Source organism: Megascapheus bottae, chromosome 16 (assembly GCF_031878675.1).
Source record: "Megascapheus bottae isolate mThoBot1 chromosome 16, mThoBot2.hap1, whole genome shotgun sequence".
In the NCBI taxonomy this organism is placed as follows: domain Eukaryota; kingdom Metazoa; phylum Chordata; class Mammalia; order Rodentia; family Geomyidae; genus Megascapheus; species Megascapheus bottae.
Window position 1 is genome coordinate 47,189,984 of NC_143524.1, and position 21,057 is coordinate 47,211,040.

Sequence of the window (21,057 nt, forward strand, 5' to 3'; positions counted from 1 at the left end):
TGATTTTTGTTTTGTGTTCTTGAGATAGAATCTGGCTATGTAGCCTAGGCTGGCATTGGTCTTAATCTTCCTGCTTTAGCTTCCAAAATTATGGGATTTGATGTTTGATGGAGATCATCAAAACTGGCTTGCATATGTGTGCATGCACATACATGCTAGTCCTAGCGTTTAAACTCAGGGCCTAGGCACTGTCCCTGAGCTTTTATGCTCAAGGCTAGCTCTACTTCTAACATTTTTTGGTGGTTAATTGGACATAAGAATCTCTCAGACTTTCCTGCATAGGCTGACTTCTAACCATGATCCTCAGACTGCATGTGCCTGAGGAGCTAGGATTATAGACATGAGCCATTGATGCCTGGCTAAACCTAGCTCTCTCATTAAACTCCTTTATAGTAGCATCTATAAAACAGTATATAAATGACACGTGTGATAGCACATAGGATTTCAACTGACAGTATAGGCCATGCTTTAGTTTGTTTACACATTTTCTAATGAAATATGTAAAATATGTTGAAAATTGGACATTTAGGATAATATACTATAGGAGGGTGTGGCTTAAGTGGAAGCATACCTGTCTAGCCAGGATGAGGCCCTACATATAGAACTCCTGCAAAATAAATAAATAAATCAGAACTCTTGAAATTGCTCTTTGTGTTAGTCACTTTCCTATATTATCTATCTTAGTCTATTTTGTCCTATTATAAGAAAACACCATAGTGTAAGTTATGGTGAAAAGGAAGAAATGTATTTCTCACAGATATACAGCAGCTTGTGAGGTCTGAGGTCAAGGAACCAACATATAGCAGGTATCTTCTTGCTGCACCATCCTATGGTGCACATGGTAAATGGTCAGAGAGGGCAACAGGAAGATAGATCCAAAGAGGTCAAACTCATCTTTCCCTGAGGAGCCAACTGTTAATGAAGTAATGCCAATGCCCTCGTAGCCTAATCCTTTCTTCCAAGTTCCTCCTCTGAAAGCTGTTAGACGTCTCGCAGTCACATTTCCACAGGATATTAGAGGACAGATATCCAAACCACACCACTACCCTGTGGATTTTGTCTCATGCAATATTTGCGCACTGAAATCTGTTGTTTTGGTTTTTCTTTATTTCCCTTTTTTTTTCTTTTGCCAATTCTGGGCCTTGAATTTAGGACCTGGGCACTGTCCTTGGGTTTTCCCAAGGCCAGCGCTGTACCGCTTGAGCCACAGCACCACTTTCTGGCTTTTTCTATGTATGTGGTACTGAGGAATTGAACCCAGTGCTTCGTGCATGCTGGGCGAGTGCTCTGCCAAAGGCCATGCTCCCAGCCGATGGTTTTGTTTTTTCCTTATTTGTATTAATCCTGGTTTTCCAGGGGTCTCCTCTGTATTTACATCGCTTAGTGGTTCAACCCAAAATCAACTCAAGATGTTACTCAAACACCTTGAGCCAGCAAGACTCTCACACTATCTGTGCTTTCTTTCTTCAGTATGTGCGCTGGGGCATGGACAGAAAGTTCCACCTGCTTTCACTGGCTGTTACCTTCTGTGAGGCCCCTGTCAGCCCTCTCGTTTTGCCTCGGTATACATGCTCAAGCATGCGTACAGGCATGGAATATTTGGGTGAATTACAAGGTTTTGGATGCATAAGCACCTAGCTTCTGCCCTACTTAGGATTTATGAAGTCTGTGAATGACTCTGTTACTGCTGAAAAATTCTTAAGTCCCTGCCTGGTCTGCCAGTCTTTTGTCTTCTAACAAGATCATTTTCAACTGATAATGGTCCAAATCTCGTGCACCTCCTTCCTCTGGCATTGGCAGCAAGGTTGTTCAGTCTCAACACCTAATCTCACTGAACTTAAGTGTCAGTAAAACCAGGTGGGACATTGGCACAGTCCCAGACAAAGACAATAAAACACCTACTATTCTTACCTGAAATTTACAGTTTACAGAAATAAGCACTTCTCAGTTTACCTTGTGCCTTCCATTTTATTTCTAGAGCAACAAATCGTTGTTTTTAACAGCTTTTCCTCCCAGCTGTACCAGTTCTTATGGGGGAGGATGTGTCAGCTTCTTCCCCCATCATACTGAAGTAAGTCTCCACCTTTTAATTTTATGTAAAAAAAAAAATCGGAAGGGTTCTCTAGGGAGTATGAGAAGTGATTGGAGTGTCTGGCTTCCATGCTTGGATGATTCAGATCTCGAGAAATAATAGATACTTTTTCCACTTCAAGAGGAGATGTGGCACCATTTAAATGATGCCTCTTGCATCATAGACAACTGCACTTACTCTGTATTTTGGATCTATTTCAACCCAATTTTGTAATTGATTTAGCATATTTCTTCTTTTAATTTCAGATATCAGTTCTGTTCCTTATGTCCTCGCCTGCAATTGCTTCCCTCTCATGGGGACAAATGAAAGTACAAGGCTCTACCAAAACCTATAAGGATTGCAAAGTGTGGCCAGGTGGTAGCCGGGATTGGGATTGGAGAGAAACAGGAACTGAGGTAAGTTGTTAGTTTGGGTTGGTAGCACTAGTCTCACGAAGTGATTTACAACCTCCTAAACCATAATGCAAAGTAAAAAGTATCTATTCTCTCTCTCTTTTGTCTTCTCTACCCCATCCCATGTTACTGAAATACAATATTACCATTAAAATCTCCCCTCTCACCTCCCCCACCTTTTTTTAATGCCAGTACTGGAGGCTTGAACTCAGGGAATGGGCACTGTTCCTGACTCTCTCTGTGTTCAAGGCTAGCACTCTACCACTTGAGCCACAATGCCACTTCCAGCTTTTTCTGAGTAGTTTATTAGAGATAAGAGTCTCACAGACTTTCCTGTCAAAACCTGTGGTAACTGGGGAAAAGACAATACAGGCACGAGACTGAGGAATTGAGGTTTTGGGCACAAGGGCTTGAAGTCTTCCTCCAGCTTCAGGTGTCCTGGGTCCATTTTACAAGTTATTTATTAAGAAGGGTACAGGGGTGTAGGTGCAGAAAAAGTGAGGTGACAGTAACCTTGAAGTCACAAGTATCAATACTCAAGTGATAAACAACATTTTTTGTCTTAAGAAGCTAGTGCAAGCAGCAGGTGATTTATTATTAGTATTGATTAAGTCTATCACTAAATTCCCAGAAAGCTGGGTGTTGAATTTGCCTATACCTAGGGTAAGAACATGAGCTCCTTCAAGCTAAGACTGATTGACCATTTAAGAGACTCTCAGCATCCCTAGAGTCCAGGGAAGAGGCATTCCATCCTCCCATTCCTTTCAGGTCTCCAATTAGGCTTCTGGAGATTCACACTTTCCTGCCCAGGCTGGCTTGCAGCCACGATCCTCTGATCTCAGCCTCCTGAATAGCTAGGATTACAGGTGTGAGCCACCTATACCCAGACTGATCCCTCTTTCTTTATGGATATATTTGAATTTGGTTTCCTTTAGTAGTTTTGACATATTTAAAATAGAATGTTGGGCCATGCCTATAATCCTAGCTACTCAGGAAACTAAACGCTGAGGACTACCGGTGCAAATTCAGCAGGAAAGTGTAAGACACTTACCTCCAATAAGCTACCCCAAAAATGGAATAAACTGAACTCATAGGCACAGGCAAAAGATTCCCGAACAGAATCCCAGGGTCACAACAGATAGGAGAGAGACTCACTAAATGGGACTACCTAAAAATAAAAGGTTTCTGTACAGATAAAAACATAGTCGCAAAAGTAGAGAGACAGCCAACCAACTAGGAAATGATATTCACAAATAATACATCTGACAAATGCTTAATATCCAATATCTACAGAAATTATTCCCCCCCTCAAACCCAATAAACCATTCACTAAATGGGCAAGGGAACTAAAGAGATACTTATCAGAAGAAGAGATTAAATAGCAGAGAAGCATATGAGAAAATGTTCATCATCTATGGTTATAAAGGAAATGCAAATAAAAACAACCCTAAGATACCACCTTACCCCAACAAGAATGGCCAAGATTTTGAACTCAGACAATGACAGTTGCTGGCGGGGTTGTGGAGAAAAAGAAACCCTACTACACTGCTGGTGGGAATATAAACTAGTTCAGCCACTCTGGAAAGCAGTGTGGAGGTTTCTTAAAGAACTGAAAATAGACCTTCCCTATGATCCCGCCATACCACTTGTGGGCATCTACCCTCACGACCCAAGATATTATAAGGACACCTGCTCAGCTATGTTCATCTCTGCACTATTCACAATAGCCAGGCGATGGAAACAATCCAGATGTCCTACTACAGATGAATGGATACAGAAAATGTGGTATATATACACAATGGAATTCTACATAGCCAACAGACAAGATAAAATAATGGCATTCGCAGGGAAGTGGATGAATTTAGAGCGAATCATGTTGAGTGAGACAAGTCAAGACCTAAGGAACAAAACGAGCATGGTATCCTTAATATGTGGCTATTAAATCCAAAGAGTACAAGAGTGAGGACTCAATATCTGCATACCCAATGCTATGGACATGGTAATGGAAATAGAAACATAACTATATAGATATAAAAACCTATGACTCTATAGACATGTTTTATTTCATAAATTAATATGTTTCTATGACATACAAACCCTTAGCCCAATTTTGATTAAGTTCTAAATACTAAGTCCCAGTGATTGCAAATAGAGATTCCCTTCTTGAACACTCATTTGTTAAACCTGTCATTTAAAATATGATGTAAAAATCAATATTAATAAATTCTTATAAAAAATGGAATAAACTACCCAGAGGTGAAACTGTAGCTCAAATGGTAAAGCAGTAGCCTTGAGCAAAAGGAACTCAGGGACAGCTCCAGGCCCTGTGTTCAAGCTTCAGGACAGGCACAAAACATAAAATAAAATGAGTGAAAAATAAAATTGGACATTAAAAATATGAGGGTTTGAAGCTGGTCCAGGTAAAATGTTACAGTCCATTACAACCAGCAAGCTGGGCCTACGGATTCATGCCTGAAATCCCATCAATCCAGGAAGCATAATTCGGAGGATTGCAGTCTAAGATTAGCCTTGGCAAAAATATAAGACCTGCCTGAAAAAATAAGTAAAGCAAAAAAGGACCAGAGGAATGGATCAAGTGGTATAGTGACTAACTACCAAGTACAAGGTCCTAAGTTCAAAATCTAGAACTAACAAAAGAAATTGTAGGAAGCATTAGAACATGGAATGACCTTTCATGTTCAGGAGCTGGCAGAAAAAATACTCTTAAAATGGCCATACTACTGAAAGAACATTTAATGGAATATTTAAAGGAAATTTAATGCAATTCTCAGCAAAACTTCAAAGACATCCTTTTCAGAAGTAGAAAAAAAAAAAAGTTTGGCCTGTTGGTAGAGTGCTTACCTAGCATGCATGAAGACCCAGGTTCAATTCCTTAGTACCATATACATAGAAAAGCCAGAAGTGGTGCTGTGGCTCAAGTGGAAGCGTACTAGCCTTAAGGAAAAAGCCCATTCAGGCCCTGAGTTCAAGCCATAGGACTGGCAAAAAACAAACAAGATACTAAATAACCAAAGCTGTCCTTAGACATAATAACAAAAACATCTTGGTATTAGCACAAAAAAACAGACACATGGAAGAATAGAACAGAACAGAACAGAGCAGAGTAGTGCTGCAGTTAGTATGAACTGGAGAAGTAGCCAGAAAAAAGCCAAAGCATGTACTGTCACATGAATCCTGGCAAAACTGACAAAAACATACATTGGAATAAACAGACTCCTTATCAAATGTTGCTGGGAAAACCACATTGACATGTAGAAAACTGAAACTAGATCCCTATCATTCACTCTGTACAAAAATCAACTAAGAACAGATCAGACTTTAAGTCCTAAAATTTAGAAACTACTTGAAAAATTTAGAAACTACGTAAGGGAGTACTTGAAGATGCAAAGGAAGCTATTAAAGAGGGTGGGAGCAAGATTACAAATGTAAAAGAGGAACTAACAGAGGTAAGCAAAAGTAAATGAGTCAGGTGTGGTGGCTCGCTCCTGTAATCCTAACTACTCAGGAGGCTGAGATCTGAGAATCAAAGTTCAAAGGCCCAGCACAAAAGGACTCTTATCTCCAATTAATCTCTAGAAAATGGGTAGAGTGGTAGCCTTGAGCTGAAGAGCTCAGGGTCAACACCCAGGCTGAGGGGTAGGATGGTAGCTGTGAACTAAAGAGCTCAAGGACAATGCCCAGGCCCAGAGTTCCAGCCCTATTACCCACCAAAAAAAAACAAAAAAAGGAAATGAGGAAGGGCCGACTATTTTTTTAACTTAAGAGTTTATCACACCTAGATGTACAGTCACTGCATTGTGTTAAAAAATGACTTGAGAGGGTCCAGGAGTTTGGCCTAGTGGTAGAGTGCTTGCTTAGCATGCACGAAGACCCAGGTTCGATTCCTTGGTACTACATCCATAGAAAAGCCAGAAGTAGTGCTATGGCTGTAGTGGTAAAGCTCTTGCCTTGAGAAAGCCCAAGGACAGTCAGTACTCAGGCCCTGAGTATAAGCCTCAGGATTGGCAAAAAAAAAAATAAAGAAATAAAGTAAAAAGTGACTAGAGGGTGAGGCAAGGGGTGACATTGTTCAAAAGGAATTATACTCATTACCTGACATATAACTGCAACCTCTCGGCACATCCCTTTATTATTTATTTATTTATTTATTTATTTGCCAGTCCTGGGCTTGAGCTCAGGGCCTGAGCACTGTCCTTGGACTTTCTCAAGGCTAGAGCTCTACCACTTGAACCTCAGCACTACTTCCAGCTTTTTTTCTATGTATGTGGTACCGAGGAATCGAACCTGGGTCTTTGTGCATGCTAGGCAAGCACTCTACCACTAGGCCAAACTCTCGGCCTGAATTTATAATATTTTAACCCTTGTGTGAACTGTTTATAAAACATCTGCACTGTATTGAGGGAAAGCATTAGTCTAGATTTATTCTTGAATTGGACTGAATTTGTGCTTGAGTTTGTTTGAAATCTTAAAAACAGAAAATTTACATATTTTCTATACTACCACAGATGGACATTTATAAAAGTCCTACAGTGAGAGACCTTGTCCCCTGATTCTCAGAATATTCTGCTTTTTCCCTCAGATCATAACAAGCTTCTAGAAATACAAAGACATGAAGACATACAAAAATTGTAAAAGATTTTAGTAGGAAAAAAATGTACCTGTCATTACAAGTAACTATACACTTTAGTGAAGTCTGCTCTAATCTAGCTTTGACTGTTAGGATCAGTCTAAATTTTTCTCTTTTCTCTTTTTTCTCTCTCTTTTTTTTCTAGTCCTAGAGCTTGAACTCAGAGGCTGCACACTGTCCTTCAGCTTTTCTCAAGGCTAGCGCTCTACCACTTGAGCCACAGCACCATTTCTGGCCTTTTCTGTGTATGAGATACCAAGGAATTGACCACAGGTCTTTATGTGTACTACCACTACACTCCTGGCCTTAGTCTAATTTTTTTAAAGACAACATGATTTTCCAAAGAAATAGTTAGCCCATGAAGTACTCCAGAATTAACAGGTCATGGAAATGGGAACATTTTTGGTGGAAACATAAACTAACATCAGGCCAGGAGTTTGGCCTAGTGGTAGAGTGCTTACTTAGCACTTGAAAGAGTCCAAGGACAGTGCTCAGGCCCTAATACTGCCCAATACTGGCAAAAATAAAATAAATTAACATCAACTCATTCTCCTGCAGAGTTCTAAATGTCAAGGAGAGACCCTAAGGACCTATGCTGGGCTGCCTAGTAGTACAGACCACTCTTAGGTCTGCTTCAGAAGTATAAGGATATTGGAAATGTATTGTGGCTCAAGTGGCAGAGTGCTAGCCTTGAGGAAAAAGCCTAAGTCCAGTGCTCAGGCCCTAAGTTCAAGCCCCAGGACTGGCAAAAAATAAAAATTAAAAAAATTATACATTCATGTAATATGTACTATGTACTATAGGAGGATCTGATAAGGTAATGCTAGCTTTTATGAAAATTTATATTTTCTCATGACATTAATTTACTTTTTTTTTTTTTGCCAGTCCTGGGGCTTGAGATCAGGGCCTGCATACCATCCTTGGGTTTTCTCAAGGCCAGAGTTCTACCGCTTGAGCCACAGAACCACTTCCAGTTTTTCCTGTGTATGTAGTACTAAGGAATTGAACCTGGGTCTTCGTGCATGTTAGACAGACACTCTACCACTAGTCCAAACTCCTGGCACCAGTTTACTTTTTTTTTTTAAGGAGATGCAAGGAACCTGGTATGCTAGGTGCTGTTTTTTTCTCTGCTAAGTGAGCTTTAGGAACAGAATACTGTACAGAAGAGTGACAGTTGGAGCACAGGTAAAATCTGAGGGGTTCAAGTTTACTCTGATTAGTTCCAAATTCTGTTTGCTTCTATGATTTTGTTTTACTTGTCTGGAACAGAGATGGTTTCTCTCAAGGAAGATTCTCCTTGGGTTTGATTCCAAGGGCCAGGTCAGAGGCCACCTGCCAGTGATCCTCAGCTACTTAGCTTCCACAGAGCACATGTGGCGATTCTGCGTGGGTAGGTGTGTTGCCTTCTTGTTGGATAAGATTCCCCTTTCTTTTTTCTGTGTGATACAGTGTCTTACTAGATTATATCCCTGTACCCAAACAAACACTCATCTGTCTTCTGAATAGCCAGGGTGTGTACAGGTCAGTGTACTGGCTTCATTCTCTAAGGTAGGTTCACATCCTCTCACATTCCTACTCTGTCTAGATGCCTCTGGTCTATGAAGACTCCAAACACTCTTTCTACTACCTCTTGAGGGTAAGAGATCAAAAAGTATCTCTTCCACCACCTTTGCTTCTCCCTTGTGGGTTAGTGGTTTAATTTGACCCTGTTCCTAACTACATTGTATACATTTGATATTATTGCTTGTTTTTGCCTGCGTGCTTTGTGTATATTTGGCATATGGAGTTATGAAAACCAGACTGAAGCCAACAAAACCTCTTAATTAGAGTGCAAAAGTAAACAAAATTTAAGAAAGAACAACTAACACTAGCACTACAGTTTGAGTATTCCTTATCCAAAATGTTCCGGATAAAAAATGGTTCCATTTTAGAATGTTTTCAGACTACTGGTTGAGCATCTCTAATCCAAAATCTGAATTCCAAAATACTCTAAAATCAAAAATGATTTGACCACATAATCATATTTCAGAGCATTTTAGATTTGGATTTTTTGATTAGGAAGCTCAGTCTGTATGAGATACAATGCTAGTAAACTTTTGGAAAATGTTTCCGCTCTCTTGAAATAATTTTTAAAGGGGGAGAGGCTGGAGGCATGGATCAAGCAGTAAAACACCAGCCAAATAAGCTGAGGACGTAAGTTCAAACCCTCCCAAATAGCCCACATATATTACTAATCTCACATCAATTTCCTGTGTGTGGTGCTGAGAATTGAATATAGGGCCTTCCATACGTGAGGAAAGTAGAGTATGAGTAGCTCTACCAGTGAAGTACATCACCAGCCTTAAAAATGATTTTCTAGCCTGGCCCATGCCTGTAATACTACTGTGAAGAGGCTGAGATCTGAGGTTTGGAGCCAGCCCAGCAAAAAAAGTCCTTGTTAGACTTATCTCTAGCTAACCCAAAAACTGGAAGTGGTGCTGTGGCTCAAAGTGGTAGAGTGTTAGTCTTGAGCAAAACAGTGCCCAGACCCTGAGTTCCAGCCCACAACCGACAATAAAATAAAATAAAAATTTCCTCAATTCACCTGAACACAGTAGCTCACACCTATAGTCCCTTCTACTCAGGAAGCAGAGATCAGGATAATTGTAGTCCAGACCAGCTTAGACATAAAGTTACACTCCATCTAAACCAATAAGCCAGGCACGTGCCTTGATCTGAGCTACATGGGAGGTTTATTATCAGGTCAGTCATAGTAAACACTATCTGAAAATCAAGGAAAAAGGAATCGGAAGTATGGCTCAAATAACAGAGCATTTACCTAGTAAGAGCCCTGAGTTCAAAGCCCAGTACCACGAAAATAATAAGAATTTGATCATTTGTGGGGCTAGGAGATTAGCCTTCTGGTAAAGTGCTTGCCTAGCATGCATGAAACCTGGGTTCAATTCCTTGGTGCCACATACATAGAAAAGTTAGAAGTGGCTCAAGTGGTAGAGCCTTAGCCTTGAGGAAAGCCCAAGGACAGTGCTCAAGTCCTGAGCTCAAGCCCCAGGATTAGCAAAAACAAAACAAAGGATTTGATCATTTGTTTCCTTTCCTTCTAATCCTATATATTTTATTATGAATTTTTAAAACACTACTTGGAGAAAGAAGTCAAAGCGTTACCAGGATACCAAAAGGACCTATGGCATCAAGGAGGCCACTGCCCTGAAAGGCAGAGAGATCATTTAGACAAGTGATAATGAGCATGTGACTCAGACAGTGTCAGAGAGAACATATTCCAGAGATCCTTTAACCTTTACTCTGCTTTTGTCAGCAATACAGCCAGCTAATGCTACTACCCATTTATGCTCCCTTAATTTTAGCAGAAGTAAAGGCTTGTTTGAAAGTGTAATTTAGGTGAGTTTTCTTTTCAAATTAATCATAAAATGGCTGAGCCCACAAAAGATCCTGTGGTTTAGTGGGTATAGTGGATAGTAAGTAGCTAGATATTTTTTCTACAACTCACAGCTTTTCCCCAAGGGAAAAAACAATAAGCTTTTACAACCTTAGGTTATATGACACAGAGGAACTACATCTGACATTCAGTAGCACAAAAGCCTTAGTGGTTCCTTCTCAGACTGGAAGAAGCACAGGAGTAACCAGCAGGCTAAAGATGCCTCAGTCACAGCTGATGCTCCAGTCATGGCCTCTGCATGAAACTGAGCGTAATCACTGCCAGTGCCTGGCTCCATGGACCACTGCAGTGTTTTTTCATTGCTCTGTCCATGACACCCTGAAGCACAGCAGCCACAGCCAAAATCATCACTTGACTTTCCATTCATCTAGCAACTCTGATGAGCTGTGGCTATCTCTGGGTCTCTGACTCTCCAGAGGATCATAGTTTTGCACTCTTAGAACTTTGACTTAATTTCTAGCAGTCAGTGGCCTAGTTTCATTATATAGGAAAGTGAGCCTACGGAACATAATGGTACTCCAAGTAGTTGCTATTCTTTGTTACATAAAGATTTATTAAGTAATTCATGTAAATTCATTTATTTAAGGAAAGTGAAGATCTCTAATCCTGATCTATTATTTTATTAAATATTGTGATCATATCTAGAAAAAATTTAAGTTCTTTAAACCATATTTTTTAGGTGAAGGTAATCCTAAAATTTAGCACATACTTTGGAATGAAAACTAAAGAGATCTAATCCTGCTATATCAGCCTTTAAGGGCTAGTCGTGATTGAATTAAAATACCTCCGGTATTTCGCTTTTCCTTTTAAAAACTTACAAGCTTAGGTAATAGTGTGTGTGTGTGTGTGTGTGTGTGTGTGTGTGTGTGTGTGTGTGTGTGTGTGTGTGTGTGTGTGTGTGTGTGTGTGTGTTCGTGTTCACTGAGACTTGAACTAAGGACATAACCACTCCCACTCAGCTTTTTTCTACTCATGGCTGGGCACTCTTTTAGCTGGTTGGATTTATCTACCTGGGTTGACAATCATCAGATCTCAATCTCTTGAGTAAACTAGGATTGTAAGAGGGAACCACCAGCGCCTGCTAATTCCAGCTGGCTAATTGGAGATCAAGTCTTGTGGGTTGGCTTTGAACCAAGGTCTTTAGATCTCAGCTTCTTGAGTAGAAAGGATTATAGATATGAGCCACTGGTACTTGGGCAAGTTTAGAAAAGATTTAAGGAATAATCCAGAGCTGTGGCATAACTCAAGTGCTAGAGCATTTGGCTTACAAGTTCAAGGCCCTGGGTTGTATCCAGCACCAAAAAAAATTTAAATATATTCATTTTCCCAACTCTTTTGATCTTTGTAGAAAACAAGAAAAGCTAGAGCAGTGGCACTATATTCTTTAGAAACACACCTTGGGTATCAACTCAATATCCTGTGCCAAGATGTGAATGATCCTTGATGCCCCTGGTTTGGATGTCCTTTGATATGCAGGTTCTCTAACCTTAGTGACATTTTGATACTTAAACATGAGTGCAGACAACCTTAGTGTAAACCCTTCAGGAAGGCTCATGAGGCATGAATACAAATGACAGCTGTGAGAATTTGTTTTCTGAAATACTGAATGTAAAAAACGTCACAGCAACTGCACACTCCACAAGGAAATGAGAGCTATTAGGAAGCCCATAAAAATATACTCCTCCCTTATGCTTTATGTAGGCACCTGACTCCTGTTCAGCCCAGTGTCCCTGGTGAAATAAATCAAGGACTAGTAGGTGGGTGTGTGCATATGCCTGTTTGTGGTCTCTTCTGGCTAATTTATAACTTGCATATATAACTATACACTAAAATATATTTTGTTGCTAAATAATTTTAGGATTACAAAGTTACAAGAGTATTCTTTGGTTTTTGTTGTTGATTTGGTCCTTCATTGGCTTGACCTCCAAGACCTAGGTCCTGCCCTTGAGCTTTTTTGCTCGGGGCTAATGCGCTACCACTTTTGAGCCATAGTGCCACATCTAGTTTTCTGATAGTTAATTGGTGATAAGAGTGTCATAGACTAACCTACTACCTGGCAAATGCAACTGTAACCTTTTATACATTACACCAACAATTAAAACATTTTTTAAAAAATTTAAAAAGAGTGTCATAGACTTTCCTGCCCAGGCTGGCCTTGAACCATGATCATCAGGTCTCAGCCTTCTGAGTAGCTAAGATTACAGGTGTGAGCCACCAGCACCTAGCCCAAAGTATTTTCAAATATCTTTTACCCAGACCCAAAAGTTGATATTTTATCTTTTATCATTCTCTTCACTTAGAGGTAAAACTTTTTGTCTAAACTCTTACCTTTTTTCACAGTTGCAAAGAGTTCAGTAAAGAAAAAGTCAAGGCAACATGGGAGAGAGACCAGTGGGACCTGGAAATTGGTTGTACACTTCATGGTCAGGGACCCTTGTTTTGTATTGTCCCTATCCACCTATTTCTCCTCTCTTTTGGCAAAGCTCTTGAGAATGTTTAAAATAGTATATGACTGCGAGGCATGGTGGCTCATGCCTATAATCCTAGCTACTCAGGAGGCTGAGATCTGAGGATCAAGGTTCAAAGTCAGCCTGGGCACAAAACAGACCTGAGACTTTTTTTTTTTTTTGCCAGTCCTGGGCTTGGGCTTGAGCTCAGGGCCTGAGCACTGTCCTTGGGTTTTCTCAAGGCTAGAGCTCCACCACTTGAGCCTCAGCACCACTTCCAGCTTTTTTATATGTATGTGGTACCGAGGAATCGAACCCGGGTCTTCATGCATGCTAGGCAAGCACTTTAACCACTAGGCCAAACTCCCGGCCCCAGACCTGAGACTTTTATCTCCAGTTAACCTCTAGAAAATGGGAAGTGGGGCTTGGCTCAAGGGTAGGGCAGTAGCTCAAGGGACAGTACACAGGCTTAGTTCAAACCCCATGACCTACAAGAAAAAAATACTAAATGATTTTATTCTTAAATATCTCTGTATATATATAAAAAAGGATAGTCTCTATCCTAATCACAATGATCAAAATAGTTAACAGATACTGTTATCTCATATACCTTATTTAAATTAACTTTTCATACTATTGGGCTAATAAAGTTTGTAACATTTTCAGATTTGTGTGTTTTACTTGGTATATATTTAGGTTCATCCATGTTTCCATGTACATCCTTAGATTATTCACTTTAATTGATGAGTAATATTCGGCTACTGAATATAACACAATCTGTTTACATACTTACCAGTTGATAAACATTTGGGTTATTTATTTCCAGTTTTAGGTTATTATAAATAAAGCTTCTGTGAACATTCACTTACAAGTTTTTGAATGAACACCTTTTAATTTCTTTAGGATAAATATCCAGGAGGTGTGATTGTTGTGTTGCATGATAAGTATGTTTGTATTTATGACAGACTGCCAAACTATATCCCAGATTAGTTCTACATTTTTCACTACCAGCAGTAGTGTATGAGAGATTTAATTTCTTATACAAATTCCTCTCTGGTATTTGATATCTCATTATGCTTTTAATTTGCATTTCCACAGTGACTATTGATATTGAGTCTTTTCAAGTATGTATTAACCATCCATATAATATTCTCTGATAAAGTTCTCGATACTTTTCCCATTTAAAAAACTATATAGCTGGGGGCTGGGGATTTGGCCTAGTGGTAGAGTGCTTGCCTAGTATGCACGAAGACCGGGGTTCGATTCCTTGGTACCCCACATACATAGCAAAAAGCCGAAAGTGATGCTGAGGCTCAAGTGGTAGAGTGCTCCAAGGACAGTGCTTAAGCCCTGAGCCCAAGCCCAGGACTGGCAAAAACAAAACAAACAAAAACAAACAAACAAAAAAACCCTGTATTGCTGTGGCTCAAGGGGTAGAAGAGCTGAAGAGCTCAGGGACAATGTCCATACCCATGACCAAAAAAAAAAAAAAAAAAAAAAAGAGTATAGGGATAGGAATTTGGCCTAGTGGTATCGTGCTTGCCTAGCATGCATGAAGACTGGGGTTTGATTCCTCAGTACTACATACATAGAAAAAAAAAGCTGGAAGTGGTGCTGAGGCTCAAGTGGTAGAGCTCTAGTCTTGAGAAAGGCCAATGACAGTGCTCATGCCTTGAGTTCAAGCCCCAGGACTGGTAAAAAAAAAAAAAAATCCAAAACAAAAACAAAAAAACTTCATTGTTGGGGCCAGGAGTTTGGCCTAGTAGTAGAGTGCTTGCCTATCAGGCACAAAGACCCCAGGTTCAATTCCTCAGTACCACATACTTAGAAAAAGGCAGAAATGGTGCTGTGGCTCAAGTGGTAGAGCTCTAGCCATGAGGAAAACTGAGGCCCTGAGTTTACTCCCCACGACTCACAAAAAAAAAAAAGAAAAGAAAAGAAAAGAAAAAAACCATATTGTTAAAAGCTGCTAGCAGTAGCTCATCCCTTTAACTCTGGCTCCTTAGGAGGCTTTGACCTTTGTTAGCCTTGAGTTAAGCCAGCCTAGGCAGGAAGTCTCCAGTTAACTACCAAAAAACTGGACATTGGAGCTGTGGCTTAAGTGGTAGCCTTGAACAAGGACACCAATAAAGCTCAGAAACAGCATCCAGGTCCAGAGTTCAAGCCCCAGAACCTGTATAAAACAACAATTACAACAAAAACACCTACTAGATTGTTTCCTTGCTGTGATTTGATAGAGACTACCTTGGGATCAAAGAGTACTCCAGAGGCCTTAGTCCATACCTCTTAGCCATTTGAAGTATGATACATTCTCTTCCCTAACCCCCTCTCCCAGTTAATCTAATCCGTCACAGTTAACCAAGTGCACTAAAATCCAGGACACCATCAGCATTATTTCTCCAAAAATAAACTAGAATGAGGTGGTTGAAGGGTTCTCACAAAAGGACAGAAGGCAAACAATCTCCTGGGCATTTAAAGGATGACAGGAATTCCTTCTACCACATGAATATATTTTAGCATCTACAGAGAATCCTTATCACATGACTGGAGTGTTTGTGTAGGATGGCAGGGCACTAGCACTAGCTAGCATCTTATATAAAAACACATTTTAAAACTGTAGAGGACCAGCAAAATTTCTCAGACTTTATCCCATCCATACACTTAAAAAGCTTTAATTTTACTTTTTTTTTTTTTTTGCTAGTTGTGGGGCCTGAACTCAGAGCCTGAGCACTGTCCTTGGGCTTTTCTCAAGGCTAGCACTCTGCCACTTGAGCCACAACACCACTTCCAGCTTTTTCAATGTATGTGGTACTGAGAAATTGAACCTGGGTTGTTTTTTTATTTTTTTAATTTTTTTTTTGCCAGTCCTGGGCTTGAGCTCAGGGCCTGAGCACTGCTCTTGGACTTTCTCAAGGCTAGAGCTCTACCACTTGAGCCTCAGCATCCACTTCCGGCTTTTTTTTTCCTACATATGTGGTACCAAGGAATCGAACCCAGGTTTTCATGCATGCTAGGCAAGCACTTTAACCACTAGGCCAAACTCCCAGCCCCCCCCCCCCCGGGTTGTTTTTTTTTGCCAGTCTTGGGCTTGAGCTCAGGGCCTGAGCACTGTCCTTGGACTTTCTCAAGGCTAGAGCTCTACCACTTGAGCCTCAGCACCACTTCCGGCTTTTTGCTATGTATGTGGTACCATGGAATCGAACCCCGGTCTTCGTGCATGCTAGGCAAGCACTTTAACCACTAGGCCAAACTCCCGGCCCCCAGATTGTTTTTTTAATGAGCATCCTGATCACTCATTCTCAAATCATCTCTTCATCTCAGACATGAAGCCTCTATTAAAGCCTTGCCAGTGTAATTGCCAAAAGTTTCTGTCTGATATTGTAAGAGTTCTTCATATCTTCTGTGTATAAGTCCATTGTTAGATATGTGATGTGCTGATATTTTCACCAATCTATAGATTTTCTTTTCATCTTTTTTTCTTTATAAGCTTTAATTGTACTAAAGGGATTTCAAGTCAACATGTCAGTTTATGAGTACAGGCATCTTGATCAGTATTTTTATCATCTTATCAGAGGTGAAGGAGGATATGCCCTGACAGAAGCCAGTGTGATGCAGTAGGGACAGAAGAAAACAATACAGAGGCAGCTGGGAATTTACAGAACAGTTGAAGGATTCTGACATTTACTCTAAAGGGCCACTTGTAAAACTATTGAATTCTGTGTGTGTGTGTGTGTGTGTGTGTGTGTGTGTGTGTGTGTGCGCTGGGAGCTGAACTTTAAGGCTTAGGCATTGTCCCTTAGCTTTTTTTCAATTAAGGCTGGTACTCTACCACTTGAGTCACAGCGACATTTCCCAGTTTCTTTCCTTCCTTCCTTCCTTCCTTCCTTTTTCTTTCCTTCTTTTTTTGTGGGTCATGGGGCTTCATGGGGCTTGAACTCCACCTGGGCGCTGTCCCTGAGCCCTTCAGCTCAAGGCTACCACCCTACCCTTGAGCCAAGCCCCATTTCCCATTTTCTAGGGGTTAATTGGAGATAAGAGTCTCAGGTCCTTTTGTGCCCAGGCTGGTTTTGAACCTTGATCCTCAGATCTCAGCCTCCTAAGTAGTCAGGATTACAGGCATAAACCACCGTCTTTCTTTCCTTCTTTCCCTTCCTTCCTTCCTTCCTTCCTTCCTTCCTTTCCGTCCTTTCCGTCCTTTCTCTCTTTGTCTCTGTCTCTCTTTCTTTCTTTTTGCTGGTGAACTGGAGATTGGAAAACCTCATGGACGTTCCTGTTTGGGCTGGCTTCAAACCATGATCCTCAGATCTCATCCTCCTAAGTAGCTAGGATTGCAAGCATGAAGCACTGGTACCCAGCTTTCTTTTTAGTCTTCTTTATTTTTTCACTAGGCTTGTATGTTCTTCAGAGCAGCTTTATATCCATCTTCTTTGTTATTCACAGGGTTCAGAAAAATAACTTGGTTACAGAGAAACTCAATAAACATTTCTTAAATGCATGAATCCCTAAATAATGCCTGTTGGGAAGAAAGATTGGTATCCTTCTGTTTTTCTCTTCCACATCTAGCATTCTCCTGGTGTGCAGCCTGCGGATGTAAAGGAAGTGGCTGAGAAGAATGTACAGATCTTTGTGATTGGCCGAGGAATGAGTGAGGCCTTGAAGGTACGTACCACATCCCTGAGGACAGGGCCTTAACCTGTTCATATATGCCCTTTGCTGGAATTCATCTCTATATCATTCGCCTTCATTTACTGCTACTTTGCTTTAAGGTTAAACCCAAACCAAGAATGTTGGTTTAGCTCTTAGAAATGCCTCAACCCCAGAGCTTCTCAGCTTTTGCAACTGCCAATAAAATAATTTCTTGCATAATGACAGAAATACATTATGAGCAGTGCATCATTAGTTTATTTCATCACTCTAAACAACCTAATGTACATACACAAAACTACAGTGTCCCATGGTGGTAAAATCTGTGTACCCACTCTCACACATGGGTCTTTGTTGACTGAAAAGGCCACCACAAGGCCCATGGCTAGCTGGTCCTTTACATTTTATTACTTAAGAAAGTGGCACTCCAGCTGAGATCTGAGGATCCAAGTTCAGAGCCAGCCCAAGCAGGAAAGTCTGTGAGACTCTTATCTCCAGTTTCACTACTCTGAAAACACTGCACTGTGGCTCAAGTGGTAGAGCAGTAACCTTGAGCAGAGAAGCTCAGGGACAGCACCCAGGCCCTGAGTTTAAAAAAAAAAAAAAAAAAGTGGCATTCCAGGACTGGCAAAAAAATTAAAAAGATATAAAATAAAAAGAAAGTGGCACTATGGCTCAAAGTGGTAGCGTGCTAGCCTTGAACAAAAGAGCTCAGGGACAACATCCATTCCCTGAATTCAAGCCCCACAACTGACAAAAAAAATATTTTATTACTTGAGGAGCTGGAGGTTTGGCCTAGTGGTTAAAGTGCTTGCCTAGCATGCACGAAGACCTGGGTTCAATTCCTTGGTACCACATATATAGAAAAAAGCCAGAAGTGGTGCTGAGGCTCAAGTGGTAGAGCTCTAGCCTTTGAGAAAGTCCAAGGACAGTGCTCACACCCTGAGCTCAAGCCCAGGACTGGCAAAAAAAAAAATATTTTATTACTTGATATGTTTATAGCATATTTCAAATAACATTTTCTCTTTTTTCTTAGACACAGTCTCATTATGCTTTTCCCCTTTTCAGAAAAGTTTTTTTTCTTTTTTTAATATAATACTTGTTCACTATAAAGTAAGATCAGCATTCAATGAAGAAATCTAAAAGTAAAAAGGTGAAGATCTCACTTCCTAGTCTCCTCATATTTGGTATCTACTGTTCCAGTTTTCTGTATCTGCATCTGCACATCTACTCATACATAAATACAAACCCTGTGATGTATTGTTCCTATTTTATTTGAGAAGTTGGGCTGAGTCACTTTAAAAAGCACACTATACATAATCCTAACTAATCAGGAGGCAGAGATCTTAGGATCTTAGCTTGAAGCAAACCAAGGCAGAACAATCTGAGTCTTCTTTTAAAAAAAAAAATTGTCAGTCATGGGTCTTGAACTCAGGGCCCAAGCACTATCCCTGAGCTCTTTTTACTCAAGGCTAAGTATTCTGTCACTTTGAGCCACAGCTCCTTCCGGTTTTCTGGTGGTTAATTAGGACAAAGAATCTCATGGACTTTATTGTTTAGGCTAACTTTGAACTGCAGTCTTCAGATCTCTGCTTCCTGAGTAGCTAGGATTACAGGCATGAGCCACCAATACCTGGCCCATAAGACACCAGTTAACAGCAAAAAGTTGAATATAGCCAAGCACTAGTGGTTCATGGTAGTAATTCTAGCTACTCAGAAGAATGAGATGTAAGGATACAGTTCAAAGCCAGTCCAGACAGGAAAGTCTATGTGAATCTTAAGTACTAAAAAGTTGGAAGGCAAACTGTGGCTCAAGAAGTAAATCATTGGCTGTGAGTATAAAAGACTCAGGGACAGTGCCCAGGTTTTAAGTTCAAGCCCTAGGGCAAGGATTAAAAAAAAGTTTGAAGTGGTATAATGCCAGCCTTGAATGAAAAAGCCAAGCCAGAGCTTGGCTTGAGTTCAAGCCCCCGGTATGGCACAGCCAAAAAAATTTTCTTAAGTCTCTTGGTTGATACCTGGCAGTTGGCATCTAAATTAGGAAGGACCAAATCAAACTTTTAAAATTTACATGATTTTGGCTACACATCCTGCTAGATATCTTCCATATTATAGCTTGCTTTTTCTCTCATCAAACCCTGTGGCTTGGTATAGTATCTCTAATTTAATTATGGAAATAAATGCTCAGAATTGAATTCATTATCCAAGTTATATTGGTAGCAAGGACTTAAGTACAAAGCTGGCTTCAAAAGTCATGCTTTGGGGTCAGGAGTTTGGCGTAGTGGAAGAGTGCTTGACTAGCATGCAGGAAGACTTGGGTTTGATTCCTCAGTACCCCATACATAGGAAAAAAAAAAAGAAAGGCAGAAGTGGTGCTGTGGCTCAAGTGGTAGAAAAAGCCCAAGTGGTTGAAAAAGCCCAAGGACAGTGCTCAGGTCCTGAGTCCAAGCCCCAAGACTGGAAAAAAGAAGTCATGCTCTTCCTATTTCCATTTCCCTTGAGCTCTATGCACAGATATTATGATTATGTCCACTTTAGAAAGCCTCCCACACTCACAGTGAATGTTATGCCTGGATATTATGATTGCGTCCACTTTAGAAGGTCTCTCACACGCACAGTGAATATTGTAGACTGAATGCAGGGCATCACATATTGTTACTACCCTATTACTGTGCTAACATCCAGCTCCTCAGATGTTTTGGATTCATTGGGATCCAATACCAAATTAGGGACTGGTAACACACAAGGTGATTTGGGAGCAACAATTATTACTAATTTTGTAGCATGGATTTGCCTTATAGCAGGAAAGGAAGCTGGTAGGGAGGGGAGAGCTTCTACTGACTCACCTCTTTTCCTCCTTCCAGGTGCCCCCGTCCACTGTGGAGTACCTTGAGAAACAAGGAATTGATGTACGGGTCCTCCAAACAGAGCAGGCAGTGAAGGAATATAATGCCTTAGCTGCCAAAGGAGTCAGGGTGGGAGGCATCTTCCATTCCACCTGCTGATGAAGCCTTAAGAGGAATAAACCATAAAGCAATAATGCCTATGACTGTCACTCTGTACATTCTCCACACCAGCTTCACCTTTGCCCTTTTTTTTCAGTCCTGGTCCTGGGATTTGAACTCAGGGCCTAGGCACTGTCCTTAAGTTTTTTATATGCTCAAGGCTAGTGCTCTACCACTTGGGCTACAACTTCACTTGGCTTTTCTGGTGGTTAACTGGAGATGAGAATCTTAACAGCTTTCCTATACGAGCTGGTTTTTGAACAGTGATCCTCACATCTCAGCCTTTTGAGTAGCTTGGATTATAGGCGTGGGCCATTGGTATCTGGCTTCCCCTTTGCCTTTAAAAACATTTATTTTCAGTGCTAGTCCTGTGGC

General features: G+C 40.6%; 1 protein-coding gene across 1 annotated transcript in view; it reads left to right on the plus strand.

Moving 5' to 3' along the window:
- Aamdc (adipogenesis associated Mth938 domain containing) overlaps positions 1-20,721 on the plus strand; it is a 34,304-nt gene extending 13,583 nt beyond the window's left edge. The window contains exons 2-4 of the mRNA XM_090348489.1: positions 2,338-2,487; positions 17,597-17,692; positions 20,542-20,721. Coding sequence (XP_090204615.1) covers positions 2,356-2,487; positions 17,597-17,692; positions 20,542-20,682 — 369 coding nt within the window. The 5' untranslated portion in view covers positions 2,338-2,355 and the 3' untranslated portion in view covers positions 20,683-20,721. The remainder of the gene's footprint in view (positions 1-2,337; positions 2,488-17,596; positions 17,693-20,541) is intronic.
- The last annotated feature ends 336 nt before the right edge of the window (positions 20,722-21,057 follow it).